General features: G+C 48.5%; 2 protein-coding genes across 2 annotated transcripts; one reads left to right on the top strand and one right to left on the bottom strand.

Annotated features, from left to right (window-relative positions):
• BJ212DRAFT_1291907 (ribosomal protein L36-domain-containing protein) lies at window positions 1–188 on the top strand (the record flags this gene model as incomplete). The annotated part of the gene is made up of 1 exon (XM_041332122.1): window positions 1–188. A coding segment is annotated over one exon (188 nt), but the record flags the coding sequence as incomplete, so codon positions are not given.
• Window positions 189–16,763: 16,575 nt separating this feature from the next.
• BJ212DRAFT_1412528 (uncharacterized protein) lies at window positions 16,764–17,653 on the bottom strand (the record flags this gene model as incomplete). The annotated part of the gene is made up of 2 exons (XM_041337504.1): window positions 16,764–17,470; window positions 17,518–17,653. 2 exons carry the CDS (start codon window positions 17,651–17,653, stop codon window positions 17,202–17,204), a joined length of 405 nt encoding a protein of 134 aa, XP_041185145.1. The 3' UTR covers window positions 16,764–17,201.
• Between the last annotated feature and the right edge of the window lie 52 nt (window positions 17,654–17,705).

The raw sequence follows: 17,705 nt of genomic DNA, 5'->3' as shown, positions 1-17,705 counted from the left end.
CCTCCGTTCATAATTTCACACCTGCAATCTCATCACTTGGCACGAATGCAATACCGTCCACGGCGCGTGGAATGAAAGTGAGGTCATCTGTGAAAGTCATGTGTGACGGGTGCAGCGTTGTGAAGCGAAAAGGCAGAGTGTATGTCGTGTGCTCGAAAAATCCGAAACACAAGCAGGTGTGCTATTGATCCTATCTTCATCTTGACCTTGGTTGACTCTCGTGTAGCGTCAAGGATAATCATCGTCGAACCTGTGTTTTTGAATCGCGCAAATTGTTTTGGTAGAATGCACGTAGGGGAAGGGAGATATTTTTTGTCGATATAATGCACAGCTCTCGAAATATTCTACCACCAATGTTATTGACGAAGCCACATCTGGAACTCGTAGCTAACTCCCTTTTCCTCCTGGACTCCTGCTGGCACGTCGAATCCCGTCCATTGCACGAGTTCATCATGAGCCGCTTGCTTCCATTCTGTTTCCCCTTTCCCGCTTGCTCCCAAGAAGTCTGGCATAAAAACGTCACATTGGGGGAAATCAGGTGCAAGGACTCGTGTCAAGAGGACACGGTCGGCGATACAAGACGTCGGACTCGAAGATGTAGGGTTTAGTGTCTCCGAGATCAAGGATACTCCGCCGATAATAAATCGTCGGTGTATGTCAGCCTGAGACGCCAACTCAACTGCCGAACTCAGGTTCGAGCAAAGATGAACTGGAGCTGACAGGTTGAGGGATGTCCTGATTGTCGCTCTATCAATATATGACGAAAAAGATAGAGAAAAGTCGTACAGTTCGTAGTCCTCATTGCGACTGATGACTACGTTGAGGCGTTTAGAAAGAGGCCTGAAATTGACTGGTATGCTCTCCCATGTCTTCCGCCCCATGACGACCGCGTTCTTCCGTCCTTCAGGCGCGGTAGATGTGACCCGAGCAAAATAAGCCATCTCTTTCGACAGCCGCCATGGAAGTTTACCATGTTGGCCGATACCATTTGATTTCGTGGCGGCAACAATGATTGTAAGATGTGACATGGTCTCTGGGGAAGACGACGTTGATATGGGCCAGTACCGTTGTAAGTACTTACTAGTAAAGGTTTATACCTGTCAGCAATACCTATCACGACCAAATGTCATGGTCATACTGCAATTCTTTCAATGTTGGGGTATTTTCACAATCTCTCTACATGATGTTTTATTTATGCACAACGAGTAGCAGTTATGGGAGATCTTGGGCTATGCCTCACTATCTAATCTATCCCTGAACATCGTAACCTGCCATAGGCCTCTTTCTGACAGGAACGAAATGGGTTTTGATGTGCTGACAGGACAGAATCCTAAGTTAATAGTTTCGATGCGAGACAAGGATCCACTTTGAAAGCGTCGACAACATGCAGAGTAACTAACAATACAAGCCAGTGATCAAGTTCAATTCCACTTCTTCCACTCACTACCTGCTGGGGGCTTCACTTCGACGGTACCCTTGCTGACTTCCTCCCAGTTTGTGCTAAGGGTAGTTCCTCCACTCTCCTGGAAGCTCTTCATCATTGCGCGTTTGGCGTCATCATCTGCATCTCCGAATATCTTTTGGAAGAAGGAGTTGACCGTGCCGTCACCTCCAACGTTGGGATCCTCATCTACGGTCGCCTCCTTTTCGGATGTGAGAATCTTGGTGGTAAGTTCCTCCCAGTTCTTCTTGGGCTTAGCCCTCGCCTCGGCCACCGCCGGAGAAGTAGTTGGTCCAATAGGGGCAGTCTGAAGAGCTAGAGAACGTTAGTACGCATCGAAGAATTGGGCTGCATGGAAAACACGAACGATCAGGAGCGTCACCAGTGATACCTCCCCAACGGCCTTGAGCCGTTTTCGCAAGACGAAGTTCAACCTTGACTTTGCCAACCGTGAAATCGCACCTCTCCGGATCAATCTGTCCTTTCAATGGTTCTAAGGATAGTGTCTTCTCGCCATTTACGTAGATAATCTATAGCTTCTTTGAGGACCGTGTCTCCCAGAATGAGTAAGATTGCTCACCTTGCTTGGCTCAAACGTAATGGATACGTGCAGGATCAGCCCCTCGGTCGAAGATGGAGATCGTCAGTTTTTCGTCTGTCTCATAAAATTCGTGCCTTTATGATATTAGACGAATGTCAAGCACCTAGTGATGTTGGTCTGACCTTAAGGATGCCATGTTTGGGTGAAGATGCAAAAAAACCGATGCCTAAAGTGATGAAGTTACGCGACTCAATGAAAGCAGAACTTTCCAGTATAATTTGAGGTCACGTGAACTGTCATGAGGGAAAAGATTTACAAAAGACTGAGACTTGACAATTCAAGAATCTGAACTTGTGCATCGATCGACAACGATGTTTGAATCCGATGTGGATAGTACCTCTGTGATCAAACAGAAAATGCATCGACGATGAATGTTTCGTGCATACGGTTGCGTGCTAGCCCTAACTGGAAATCAAAAGAAGGACAAACAGGTGGAGGTCCAGACGTCATATTCCCTAACTGCTGCTGTCAGGCAACCTACGATGACCACGTCGTCTGTGATACCTAAGGCCGTCTTGTACTACAGCCCACAGTCTGTGTGGTCCTCTGCGAGTAAGCATCGGTCTTTACATTCACGATCAGTGTTGTTCTGTGTTCTTACCTCAATGTATCACTAGTACTACTTCTTGCACTGTGAGGTCATCGAAAAACAGTGTATCATACTATTAATCTGCAATTACTCTGCAGGCACGAGAAGGGTATGGAGATGATGAAGTTGATCTCAGGGTTGTGGATATTGGTACGTCTTGAATACATCGAAGTGGCTTGGGCATTGTCTAATACATGTTTGCATCAGACAAAGGAGAGGAATTTTCCCCGACCTTCCTCAGGTTGAGCCCAAAAGGTGGGATTGGACCCATTCTGCATCACAGATCATTGACCATTCCCTCAGGAATGGTCCCAACTCTTGTTGTACCCCTCCGCGGCTCTCTCGCATCTGATATTGCAAGCCGCTTCAAGGCTATCTCTGACACTAAAGTCAGCTGGCCTTCGTTTTACAGTTTCCTTTCTGCTAACGGAAAGAGCAGGCACTGATCGAGTTCCTGGATAAATCTCGGTCTGCATCATCTCACACGCACACTACATCGAGCGCTCCGGCCCCATCGTTATCCCCTGCGACAGTTGCATTCGCCAGTGCATCCAGCAAGATTATTGACTCTATTCATGCTGATGAGGTCTCTCCCGATCATTTGCAGTACTTGAATGCCCGCGATCAAGCCTCTCTACAAGAACTTGGAAAGTCTCTGGTCCCTATCCTCCAATCCAGACGAGCGGCAATCGTGGGATATCTCACCGATTGTGAACGTGAGACCATGCGGATGTCTGAAAAAACCAAGGCATTCTGGCGAGAGAAACAAGCTGAGACGGAGACAGCACTGAGCGTGTTTAATGGGAATGATGTCGACGGATACTTATCACGCTCCAGGAATCTGTGGGAAATCACAATTCCTGGTGTTCTCACTCGAGTGAACGAGGAGTTGGTCGGACCCTACGCGTTAGGTTCGTCGGGAGGCCACTTTGCTCGGCTCATGATAACATAATGTGAAATATAGGCGATCAGGTTTCTATCGCGGATATTCACTTAAGTGTTTGGCTATCTCACCTTGTCAGATTGGCTGGCGGAAGCCCTTCGGATGATGGAGATGTTGCTATAAAAAGGGTGGAAAAACATATTGGAAATGGGTTTGTCTTTCCCGAGGACTTCTTGTCTTCGGCCTTTAGCCCATTCGCTGAAGAAAAAGCAGTCGCGAGGAGCAAGCTGGCGGCATTTTGGGATGCGATGAAATCACGGTCGAGCTGGAAGAAAGTTTATGCTTCGTGACACTTGTATACATGATATCAGTTTACTTCCGATAATCTCTACTTGGCGGCCAATGGAGTCTTTTTGCATTCCAGCCAATTAGCTCACACGCAACTTGCAAAGTAAAAATGACTTCACAGCAACTTCACAGTTTTTTTGATCGCAGCTGAAGTGGCAGTGTCCTACCACGCCTGCTAGGTATCATACCCAACTCAGGACTGTTTGCTTTGACTTTTAAGGACGCTCATATCATTTCATACCAAGAAAAAACCAACACGGGAAGTAACACGACGCTAGCGTTTAGTTTCGACACCGAATTCTAGCTATCGCGCGTTCATTTTTATTTAACGATAAACTGGTCCATTTTGCTGGTCGTCACTTTCTGAGGCTTGGCTTCCACGCTCTTTTCCAATGCCATGGCGGGCATTGTGGATTTCCCTGGTTCTTCCCATTCATTTCGAGCACCCAATGAAGAGCACCGCGACATTCTCGGAATTGATTATAGGGAGAGTGATTCGTCTAACACTCCCTTATCCGAGCGCTGTTCCTTCACGGACACTGGATACCCTGATGTAATGCCTGGAAGGTTGTCTTCGGATTCTTCGTCGTCTACGACACCCACACCGTCTCGCGCTTCTTCCCCTCTGCCGTTTTCTTTCCATTCTTCATCTTCATCAGAAACCGAGTCCAACTCACCTCTACTCGGCCTTGCAAGATATACATCCTCGGGAGAGAGCCGTTGGATCTGGCGTAACTTAGGTTCAAGTTCTCCAAGGAGGCGTAAACGAGATGGAAGAAGGTGGAGAATCTTCAAGGGTATTTTGAGACGTATTGTCAGACACCCGTTATTCCCTCGTCAACCGCTAACTATCGTATGTTTTGTTATCTGCACTTCGTTCCATGTCTGACAATTCGATAAGATACTTGCGCTCCTGGTGTTCACCGTTTTCGCCATTTCTCTCACTTTAATTCTGCTTTATGTCTTGAACCCCGACAAGGAAGCTTTACCTTGGAGGGCATACTGCACCATCCCGCCAACAACATCCGTTCCTCCGCGCTACCGTAATACATTGCTATACCCGTACATCAACCCCCCTTCCCAAAGTGATGCCACCATCGTTTCCACCGGATGATCTTGATACACTGCCCCCCGCAGGACTGTTCTTAGCTGTCTTCTCGATGGATTCGTCACTGGAACGTAGAATGTTGATTAGAACAACATGGGCAGCACATCCCCGTAGTCGTAATGGCGCAGGAGAAGGGGACGGCGGGATGGGCACCTCGAGAACTGTGGTGCGTTTTGTTCTCGGACAGCCCCGCAAGGGATGGGAAAGACGTATTCAATCAGAGATGGAAAGTAAGTGTATATCATGTTGGTTCGTTGCATTACTCTGACGCATGCTCTTGCGTAGTGTACAACGATATGATAATCTTGCCCTGCTCAGAAAACATGAATTCCGGCAAATCGCATGCCTACTTCACGTGGGCAGCATCGAATGCTTGGGTCCCACCAGTTTACTTCAATACCACATACCCTGTGCCGGAATTCTCTTACTCGAGTCAATATACCCCTGCTCCCCGCCTTGCCCCTCATGATCCCTACCTCGCTTGGAAGGACAGTGCCTCGGGTCATCCACGGCCTTGGGTGCGGCCCGATTATGTGGCTAAAGTCGATGACGATGCTTTCGTTATGTTGGCTGAGCTGGAGGCGCGCATGAGGCTAGAGCTGTACGCTACAGGGCAGAGGCCATACGGCATGCCCTACACTTCGCCAATTTCGACATCCTTCAGAGCCGAGACACCAAAGGTGGAACCGCAGACCGGTGCTCCTGCCGATATCCCTATACCATCGATGGTTGAACGGGAGATGCCGCGCGACGGATCAGCGGATGACCCATTGGTTTACTGGGGCTATCTTGTTAAAGAAAAGTTCATGGCTGGCGAATTGTATGGCTTGAGCTGGAGTCTTGTCGATTGGGTTTCTAAGGATCCAAACGTCAAAGGTCTTACCAAGGGCGCAGAGGACAAGCAGACGGCCAAATGGATGGGACTACACCCACGTGCAGCGGAGATCCGCTGGTCAAGCGACCATTGCTGGATATATGATCATCCCCGGTCAGGGACTGTGTGAGTTAACACACCTGGTCTATCTAACATTCTTGTGCTGATTTTCTTATAGATACTCCCATGGCTTCCTGTTTCCTTCCGAAGTCTCTCGTGTTAAGAAATCTGTTTTGGCACTTCTTGACAAAATGTCCCGTAATTCATCGACCGGGACGACTTTTGTATCAAATACAGCTGTTGGGGCTTCGACACTTTTATCTTTATCACACTCAAGTGTTTCGGCATTTGGTACCCGGTACCAGCAGCCCTTACAAGAGATGGATTTGGCTCATAGTGTTGAGGCACTAGTTGAAGGCAGCCATATGTCCGAGCTGCAGGAAGGTACGATATCAATTGTCCTCGATGAGCGTATGTTAAACATTAGCGGCTGCAGGGAAGTCTACAGAGAGAGCATGGCGCACCCCGCGAGGGACGCATCACGCAATACGAGAACAAGCGTGTTGGTGGAACTGTCGTAGTGCACTTCATCAAAAAGCACATGTGGTTCTTAGAGACTGCACTCGCTTTCTTGGAAGGCGATAATTACTCTCAAGTTGAACTCGAGAGTCTCAATGCGGACGAGAGCAGGCTCAACGTAGGCTTGGCGTCAGTATGGACAGACAGTTCAGTTTTCAAGCCGACGAATGCAAGTGCTGCATTGTAATGGCTATATGTGTGCTATCTGGACTGTTTTAGCAGACCTCTTGTATTTATCTTTGGGGGAAGCCCGGGACCATCATATACCACAGCTTGGAGACTACTTGACATCGTTGCTACCCGGACATCAAATTTATCGCATACAATATCATCAAGAAAAATGAGAAGAATGATAAGTCTGTATTGCCCCAGTCTTTCATCCCTCAAGGGTGTTCAATACCCATCCAACACCAATGCCTGATACGTAGGGTGATCATCAGGCATTGTCAAGGGTTGTTTGTCCTGCAGCCTGTTTTGCACTGCTCTTCTGATAGTTCCCTCCCATTGCCCCAGCCACTCTCCTTCTCGCATGCCAACGACTTTCATCCGTCGGCCTGGAGGGTCAGGGAGGGAAGATCCTTGGGCGGTGGCATCCACGGTCTCAAACACATCACGGAAAGGACTCTCCGCATGTACGTCCGGAGCAGATTGCTTTGCAGTTTGTTCGACGCGCTTCAGCGCATACGCACCGCCGCAGACATCCCAGCGCCCACCACCGCGTGAGTGGAAACGTTTAAATAGCCATATAAACGGGTATATGAGGGTAAGAAAGAGCAGAAACTTGATCCAGCGGTTCGAAAGAGCGCGGGAGAGGCGGTTGTGTGAGCGGACAGAAACAACGTTTTGAGATGTTTCAAATTGGACAGACAAGTCACCCCTATAGTGGGTAGAATTGACGACGGAAATAGCAGCAACCCTCATGGCCTCAAAATTCCAACCATAGGCAATCTGTGGATCGAGGATGAGAACTATGCGTATGAGGTCACTGAAATATCTATTGACCTTGTGGTAATTAAATTCTTTCAAGTACTTGCGGCTGGCACAATAGTCGTCTGCCCACTGACGTAATGTCCACGATGATCTGAGGACAACCGCTCGTTTGCATGACATATGGCTGGTCCTCTCTCCATGCGTAGTCACTACCGATCCACGGAGGGAACCCCCTGCGAGTGCGCTCGGTATCCCACGCCTTTGCTGTCTTTCTTTCCGACTTCCGTGCCTTGCGTTTCTCCTCTGAGATGCCCACTTCTTGATACATGCGCCCCCTATATGCAGGGGTGGAATCGGCATATGACCAATGGGTTGGCTCTCCGAAAATGTGCTGTCCGACGTCTATGCAAAAGTCGAAGTCCGTTATGCGTTCGGTATACTGCTCTGTCTTCATCTTGGTATGTCCATTGTGATGCGAGTGGACCATCCGTGTGTGAGTCTCGTTATGTGACCCTTGACATCGCAAGATGACGGTGGGTGCTGTTGAGGCCTGTGAGAGTAAGAAACGGTATAGGGCTTCGCCTGAGAGAATTGAGAATATTAAGATGTCAGAAACCGGAGGGCAACGTACCGTCATCGTTGAGATGAGAATCATGAGAAATGATGTCACCAGAACGGGAAGTAAAGAACTGGGCGTTATAAGGGGCAAAGGCGGGTGGCTCCGCCACTGTCCTGTGCAAAATTCAAACTATCGCCCTGAGGAAAATGTAGAACATGGTCTGCGACACTTTCCTCGAATGTTGGAGGAGGCTGCTGCAAAGATGATGATGCAAGCGAAGGGGTGCTGTCTCCGACAGAGTCCTGCTTGGAATTGACTGGATCTGCGTCTATAATGAGCATGTTGTCGTCGTCGTTGTCGAAAGTGTAGCTGTGTGGGACAGCCTAGAACAAGTCTACATTTTGACGGGCCTGGGTGTTTGAAACGTTGACCATAAATATTGCACAGCCTGGAGCACATAACGGTGTTACGTAATGATATACTTAATGCTGCCAGTGCGTGGTGTGTGTAAAATGAATCTGCTCCTGGTTAACCCTTACAAGGTGGGTCAAGTACAGTTAGGCTTCCATCCCAGCGCTGACCGGTGTTTACTTGTTATCAGCTTCTATCGCGTTGCACGCGATGATCCTAGAAGCTTCGTCTATTAAGCCACGACTTTAAGGTCGGCCCTGCAGTGTGAGTCTTTTGTTCCTAATTGTCTGCTTCATACTTTCTTCATTTTACTTGTGCATGGCAACTCTTAGCTTGCCTTTGTTCCTAGAGTCTTGTTAGGAACCTTGTATGATCAATTCCTGTAGGAAAGACGCTCAAGGTTTTGATTAGGGTCTTACTGTTTTTCTAATACCATTTCCTGCTGCGGGGTCTAGCTCTCAGTGGTGCAAGTCTCCCTTGGCACCGTGCACCATTTTTTTTTGTTCATTCTCCTCCAAGCATTGTTTCTGATAAATCATCTCTTTATTTCACTCCGGTTCGTGCTCACAATTTGCCAACGACACGCCTTGGGAAACCCGACGACATTGACACCATATCCCACCCCTGTAACTGGAACTTTTCCACCAACTCATCCGCTACGCCCACAACTTTGAAACCTGTGTCACATCTACATTTGGCTCGCTTACATCATATCTCTGTTGTGTCTCCACCCATGACTTCTGTAACGTCAATGTCTTCAAATGCATCTTCCTCGTAAGTTTCTCCGTTATCAATCAGGCCCGGTTTCTTGACCTATTCGCAGCGTCACGCCCACAACCGCAGCGCCCAGCAGTGTGCCGCCATCGACCAGCGATTCTTTACTGCCCACAAGTTCTTCTACGCGCCTGACGACGAGCCCTATTTCGTCCCCAACGTCTACTACTATGTCTTCCGGTATAGCATCATCCACAACCCCTGTATCATCACAGTCCTCGACCAATGCAGATACAAGTACAGCCACGATTTCTTCTTCGACAACTAGTCAGTTAGCGACGACAGCCACCAGCTCATTACCAACAACTTCCTTGTCACTCACAACAACTTCATCACTAACGACATCCGCTTCATCATCGACAACTTCCTCGTCACCAACGACCTCGTCACCAACGACTTCCTCGCCATCGCCCACCACAAGTACACCACAGACTACTTTCAATGCGCCCCCACAGACATCAACCTCATCATCATCTCAACCTCCATTGACGTTGCCTAGCACACCATCATCGTCGGTCACACCGGTGCCAGTCGTGTTTGTGTGCTCCTTGCGTTTACATGTCGTCTACTGACGCATCTTGTTCATACATTGCAGTACAACGTTGGAAAGTACATTGTTTATCACTACAACGAATGCTCAAGGACAACCAACAACGACGGCGCCCTCTATTATCACAGAAGTTACCACTTCCACAAACAGCGCAGGATATGCTACTACTATCACAGTAGCAGCCGCAAACCCCACCCTTGCGCCCAACAATGGGACATCATCGGGTTCCGCGTTAGCTCCCCTGCTTATCAGTCATTATTCATACTTATAATATAACAGGTTCTTCAAGAACACTGGCGCCGTAGTCGGTGTCTTCCTTGTGATTGGTTTGGCCGTTGCATCCATTGTGCTGTGGATCTTCTTTTTCATCCAACGTAAGCGCCGTATCAATCGAATTGACCATGACACCGAAATCGAGGCAGCTGTTGCTGCCTCGGGCTTTGGTCGAGCTCCTTTGGATGATGACAATGATTACCGAGGTGCCCGGTCGTTACAGTCACATTCTTTGTCTTCGGCGCAGATGGTACAGCGCGTGAGCCCCGTTGGTTATATTCCGATGGTTCTGGCTTGCCCACTGCCGGTCAGCCAGTTTCAGAGGGTCCATTTGATGATGACAATGTCGCATTCAATCCTTACGCGGGCTATGTAGTTGAAGGTATACCAACAAGTGGAGGGTATATTCAAGCTCGCAGTGCTAGTCCTCCTCCGGAAGCTGAGCAGCAAGGGCCTCCTAGTAGTGCAGCATTGCATGATATTGGTGATTCCTCCCGGGATCGGAAAAGCTCCTATGGCCATACCCCCACGTACAGCGTTGCAAGCTATGAGCCGCTACTCGCCGCATATACGCAGGGATCCTCTGCGGAGCGAGGCGCCAGCTCACCGCCCACGCCGCCCCCAAGGAACCCAGCACGACGTGCGCACCTTGACAGTGCCGCTTCCCGCCCTGCGAATAATTCATCGGATGGAGGTATCGATGATAGGTTGGATCCTGAAATTCGGAGGCGGACCAGGTCGGATAGTCTTGGCTCAGACGATCTCAAGGATGAAGAAGACTACAGCCGGCCGGTGCTTACCGTAAGGTTTTCGATTTTCTTTCTCGACGCTATACTTAGACATCACAGGTCCGCAATATGCCTGATGGTCGCAGTATAAATTCTGCACTGTGACGGACATTGTGTTTGCGTTCTGGGTTTTGTTTCCTTCCGGAAAGAAATCTGACTGTTGTGTCATTAATGTTGTGTCCGAAATAATCTGGACTATTTACTGATTTGTTGAGCAGATCATAATCATCCTCATCCTTTCTGACCCTCGTACATACTGCAACCGCATTCTGTATATCATCACAAACCATGGACATACAGACGAATGTTGCACTCACAAACTTCATACTTAGTCTTCAATCTACTCCCGTTCAATGTGTCAAGTCGTTCCATCACGTGGTGCTACATCTCCGGCGTACTTTCCGTGACTCCCTAAGACCCCATGTATCCCGTGGTACATCTATTTGCAGACATGACACTTATCGTACCTTATCATTATCTCATGTCACAGGGCAGAATTCTCAGGCTGCCATCAGCCATACTGCTGGAATTCTCTCGGAACTCCTATGGATCATGATGTATGAGGTATAACTCTTCGATTAACTGTTACTCTGTTGTACTTACGTTGCCCACTCATGAGTCAGGTTCCTATACACGATACCCCAATACTCGGCATGGCTACGCGTCCCAGGGTTTCAAAGGCAATCGAATATGGGAACATAGCCAACTTTTGGGTTGAATATCCCTCCGGTCTTATGGACCTCACGCGTTCGCAACATCTCACGACTGATGGGGTGGAACCATCCTTGGCGAGCTCGACACAGCTCGACATCCCTGTAACTGGCGACCGTACCATTCGCGTCGACAAGTCCAAGACAGCTGCAGTGATAATTGATATGCAGAAGTAATATACTATCCCGATGTTTACTTGAATAACGAATTGATGGTGGACAGCTTCTTCCTGCATCCCGAACTCAGAGTGCATAAAACCGGCTTGGCTTGTGTTGACCCGCTTTTGAAGGTTATCGGGCCTCTTCGAAAGCAAGGAGTGAAGATACTTTGGGTGTAGGTCATATCCTTTTTACATCGGTTACTGTTCACCCAACCGTAAAATAGGAACTGGGGCCTCACTGATCAAGAGCTGAAGACCCTTCCCCCTGCTGTGGTCAGGGGATTCATGAAAGGAGGGTTCGGAGGGTTCGGCACTGAAATGCCTGGCAACTTTGGCAGATTGCTCATGCGAGACGCTTGCAATTCGGAGTTGTATGGCCCTTTGCAAGCAGAGTACTTAAAAGGAAAGAAAGAGGGAACCGACGTTTGGATTCACAAGAATAGGTCCGTTTCTTCGAACATACTCCCAATTTGTACTGAGTTCTGACTGAAAGTGCAGGATGAGTGGGATATGGGGACATCAGACAGCGTTGGACCTCTATCTGAAGGAGAATGGAATTACAACATTATTATTTGGAGGTGTAAATGCCGATCAGGTGGGACATCAACTTAGTTTCTCGCCTTCTTGCTGCTGAAGTTGACGCAGTGCGTTTCGGGCACCTTCATCGACGCTTACTTCCAAGGCTATGATTGTGTAATGGTTGAGGACATCACGGCGACAACTTCTCCAGCTGGCGGTCTTGAGAACGTCTTGTACAATGCTGCAAACGTGAGCATTCGGTTTTACATGCGTGACGGATTCGGAACTAATCGAATAGGGGGCAGTCTCAAGGTTTCGTCACCAATACGTCCAACATCATCAATGCGAGTGGCTGATTTTTTTTTCCATCGCCCACTTTGTTGAGCTCCATGAGCTATCCGGTACTATCTACCTATCATACAAGATCAGCGCACACAAATTCAAGCTCTTCCTATCCTCACAATGTGCCCACGCATGAATCGCAACAAAGGACAGAATTGCCAAAGACGACAAGCACAATATACTTCAGGCGGAAAAGTATGGCAATTGTTCCAAGTATCAGCCAGACACTGAACACCAATGGCAAAATGAGACAAGTTAATATGAGATCGTGTTACGAAGCTATGTGTCTAAGTATTCAAATCCATATGACCTCCCTGTCATCAAAACCTACATCCACTCGCAGCACGCCTCTCTCGAACAGTCTATCCAGTTTCTGATTGACAATCCCGCCCATCCTTCCATCATCTTCAGTTGCCACCACAACTTGTACATCCTCCAGGGTTGTCCAAGGCTTTCCGTCCAATACGTGAGCTAACCCTTCGAAGTCTATTGATGAAAGGGCGTGCATATCAGCGGGGTACAATGCGAGCGAGAGGGCTCGCAATGGCGCACGCACACCGTCGAAGAGGACAGTGAGTGGCATCAACTGCGGTGGCGGCGGGGGAGGATCGAGATCTGATAGATCTGGGGGCGGCAAGGAAGGAATAATGAGTCCATACACATGCATCTCCTTCAAAAAATTGTTATGACCGAGGTCAATGTGAGATACAATCTCGTCTGCACTGTGTGAGTCCTAGTCTTTTGTTGTTAGAAGTAAGTTCTCACCTCCATCGTCTATGAATGCAACATCGAACCCGAGATGAAGCTCTTTCAAGCTTGCGCCCAGCATCTTCAAGAACTTCCCCACTGCTGGGGCACTCTTGACACCCAACGCTCCGAGTCTCAACACTTCCACTGCCACCCGCCCTCCATCATCCTTCATTGCCTCCCTCATCCACTTCAACATATGTCTGGTACATGCTCCCCGCATCGCGAGCTCCCTAAGTTTTCTTGGCGGCTTAGGGACCGCTCTATCATCTGCTCTAGATACAAACACCGCTGAGTCCGCAGGTATATCATCCCACTCACAGCGCACCCCGTCCAGTGCGAGCACTTCTACATCTTCAAACACTCCTATAACCTTGATCATCTCCAGCGTCGTCCTGAACTCGCATACCCGTAGCGCAAGCTTCCGCACACCCTTGAATCCTTTCATAAAAGCATCCCGAGATTTGGACGACAGATACTCCCAGGTGATTCGCTCAGCTTCGAGAGAGTGGAGATTGACGAGCGAGTCAGCTAGGGTTGGCAAGACTGCGTTAAGCCATTTCGGGTCCCACGACAGACCTCCCCGCGATTCACGAATGAAGAGGTGCTTGACATGCGGAACAAAACTCGGAAGGGTGGATTCATGCTCTGAGTTGTAATTTTGTAACAACTCGACGAAATTATTCCCCCTTCGTCCGCTGCCAAGTCGCACGTATCTCCATAAATGATCCCGGGCTGCGTATAGCCAAAATCTGCTCACGAGGGAGCAATTACAGATTTCTGCGAGATTGGGCTGGTCGTAGATGCTCGTTATGGTGGGCGTGTCTGGCACAGCAAGGAACGAGATGATGTCCAGGAAAAGCTCTGGTGGAATGCGTGGGAAAGGAGTTACATGATATACACTCTTCGTGGAGACGCGGTGTTGGAAGGTGGATGATACTGGGGTCGAGAGGGGGAGTATTGGAGAGAGATCTGGAAACGCAGGTGATTGTGGAGACTTCCAAGAATGCACAAACGTGGTCGGAGAAGTTATTATCGACAATGAAGGGGACTGCAGGTGCAATCCAGGGACGGTGGTCATCAGTGTAATGGCCATGGTCGAAATATCGAGGCTGAATAGCGAGGTTTACAGATGAGCCTGGGAGGCTGATTAGAACCAGGCTAGCAGGGGGTATCTGTGCGCAAGTACTGTTGTGGACCAGCCAAGCAACCCAATCCTGGTGAGAAGCTTCCCTGGGCAAAGACACAAAGCACGATAACAGAGACAGAAACAAGGAGCATGTTTATATCGTTAAGCCGGCAGACAGAAAAATCCTTCAGAGACTTTCCTATATTGGTTCGCGCTCCGAGTCTTGTTTGATAGTACAAGCTAGCAGCTTGGTTACAGCCAAGCGTTTAATGGCAGTAGTTATAGTTTTTACCCACTTCCGGATGCTTCCATCGGCCCACTCCATATCGGGTTACACCTGCTGCGCCAGGTTGCGCCCCACCAGTATACAGTTCCTTAGCACGGGTACCCAAAAGCTCTTGCTAATAAGAGCGGAGGACAACAAGATTGGGTTATTCGAGTCAAATGCATTGTTAGGTTGAAGTATGTCTATTGGAAATAGGACCGCGCCAGCATAGTCAAGCATACAGCATGGAAATCTGTAGTGCACCAATCAGAACGAGACTCGCTATGACCGTATACCTAGCTTTCACAGCAAATATATACACTCGACTGCGAGATCGGCACAAGAGATGTTTGCATTTCGTTTCTTCGATGTTGTGGTGAAAAGCCTCCCTGCCAGCCCATTTCATCTTGACACCCGAAAACCATAATTAGAGCCTGCTCTGGTAGGGTGGGCGACGCCGAAAAAGACGGGTAACTCAGTTTTGGCACGACAACAGCGATGCACACTGCCAAAGCGTCGTGGTAAACAGTACGGGAGAAGCAGTGGTGGCAAGTGCAACATTTGTGATTCATATGTTTCCGCCAAAGAGGCAATGCGTGTCAAGTTCCAACTCCGATGTTCGTGGTATCGGAATGGGAGACCTGACTTAAGGGGAGAGAGACACGAGAATGGACCATGGAGGTAGTACTACGTCCGGTTCGCGATCATTGTCTACGACATGTTCGAAGCAAGTTGTGTCGCCGCACTCTAGCTACAATAAGTACATACTAGCGGAGACGAGACGCTCAAGGTCGGTAGACCCTGAAGATTGAAACCTCAGTGGGAGTTGAGAGGGTTCTGAAGTCGAATTCGGCGGCATTTATGCGAAAGGACCGCGTACTGTGGTAGTAAGAATACAGCTCGACAATGTTACCGTAAGACACAAGACATGTCACACCATGATATATCATAGCGACGTGCAACCTAGTCTGTTAAATTTACCATCTACATCCCAACCAAAATTGAAATCGCTATGCAAGATCGGCAGAAGCACTCCCGAGTCCCGAGTGAGGCCAGATGAGGAGTGGACTGGCGGCGGCTGTCGCTACGGTGATATTGATGGCTTAGTCGTAGCCTATGGACACGGGCAGCCATGCGCTGGATGAAGCTCGGAATAAAGAATAAATTGTTCCGCTCCCTGCAGAGTACCCGAAAAGTGTTAACCATATCGAGCGTTTCTCGTGCTACACTACTACTAGTTGACACATGCAGGCGTTCCTGAAAATCGTTAGCTGAACTCATGGTGGTTCCCATATCGGAGCTGGCCACGAGCTTAGTGTGATCCCAGCACAATCATCTGGATGCACGAATTTTTTTCAAGATTGCCAACAGGGACGATTTCCCCAGGAATTTAAGTCCCATATAGAATGGTGAACTGAAGGAGTCAGTGACAGATCGGCATCATGATACCGCTGACAGCATCGGAGACAAATAAATGAGGTGGATGCACGGAACAACAACAAAGCTGATATGCGTGAAACTTAAGCAGGGGGAGAGAACTGGGTTCACGTTATGAGCTCACCTTGCGAAGTAAACTATGTTACTCTTCGTCAACGCCGTGGAACGGTCCCCGGGCCCGATATTCATCCTTTCGATGGTTACGAAAGTGTTTAACAACAATCCAAAATGCGAGACACGGCGTGAGGACCCCCCATGCAGTCATGGTCATGGAAACCATAAGTAGATTCCCCTCAAAAGGTAACAGTGCACTAATAGGTGCTGGATAGAATGAGCACCTCTGCTGAACCCGTCGATGAGCCTGATGCGGCACCGAAGTCTTTCATCCATGAATAAAGCCTACCTTCTTAAATGAGTCGTTGATATTTCGGTGATCACTCTGGTCGCAATCTTGACAGCCAGGAAGACGACAACCAGAAATATCAGTATTTTTCTGGATCTCTGATACATGGCGTGTAGCCGAGTAGATGATCATGATGACTTGCATGATGTTTCAGTTAAGTCAACATCGCTGAGGTATCGCAGCAGCACAACTCACCGCCAAAGTATTGCACTGGCAAATACGTCAATATCCATCCAATTTTTTATGATGGACATCAGGTTCTGGCCAGGAACTAGAACAGAAAATTGAACGCACAAGTTGTTCAAGAATCTCATTCACCCCTGCATGGATGGAAATGCTGGGCATCGGTACAGAACAACAAGTTGAAGTATTGACGCATGTGTCAACTATATAGCGTCGACAAGAAGACCTCCTTCGATAGGTCTTAGTAGGTACTCGTGAGGAAAGTTGCATGCTGTAAAGCCTCACAGGGTGTAGGGGGCACTGTGCCATATCGAACCTTCCACATGAAATATAACCATCCATGAGATAACAGTGATGATGAATAACTATGGGAATATATGGGAGATATCACATGAAGCATCTACACGTATTAGATACTGTGAATCAGTAAAGTGCAAGGGTGAAATGATGTACAGTGTTTGAGTAGAATATGTGATCGAAAACACAAGAAGAGTACTAGTGGTATACAAAGAGGTGACACGAGGCGCATGGCCATATGCAAGGAAAACAAGGCAGAAGCGGCACTCTAGCTCAATACTCACCAGCCGTCGATTATCACTACCTAACAACATTTGCCCGAGGGTGCCCAATTTTCAATCGAAGCTTGTCCGAGCGTCGCCTTCGAGCTCCGCTAAGACTCCCAAAGCTAAGATGGCTAGAGCTCGTCACTCTTCGGAGAGCACGGTCCCCATAGCTGACACCGCTCCCGGCTTTCTCGGGATCTAATATTCCTGACTCTATGGAAAGTAGGATAGACCTTGCGGCAAGCAGAAATGGAGCTTCAACGTTGTCGCCGCTTAGTGAAGAAACCTCGAGAAAGTGAACATCTTTTAATAGTGTCAGTATATTTAAGGTCAAAAGAACGACAGATTACCATTCTGCGCCGCCCATCTACTAGCTTCAGCCCACTCCACTTCACGGTCCTCCTCCCTGTCCGACTTGTTTCCAACCAGGACTGCAACTAAGTGTGGGCTTGCCAAAGCTCTGGCATCAGTGAGCCACTGGGACATATTCAAAAAAGAATCGCGGCTGTCAGTAAAAGCTATGAGGATCAAGGCAATG

The sequence above is a fragment of the Suillus subaureus genome, assembly GCF_016647635.1.
Source record: "Suillus subaureus strain MN1 chromosome Unknown BJ212scaffold_370, whole genome shotgun sequence".
NCBI lineage: Eukaryota > Fungi > Basidiomycota > Agaricomycetes > Boletales > Suillaceae > Suillus > Suillus subaureus.
This window is presented reverse-complemented; position numbering and strand designations above follow the sequence as displayed.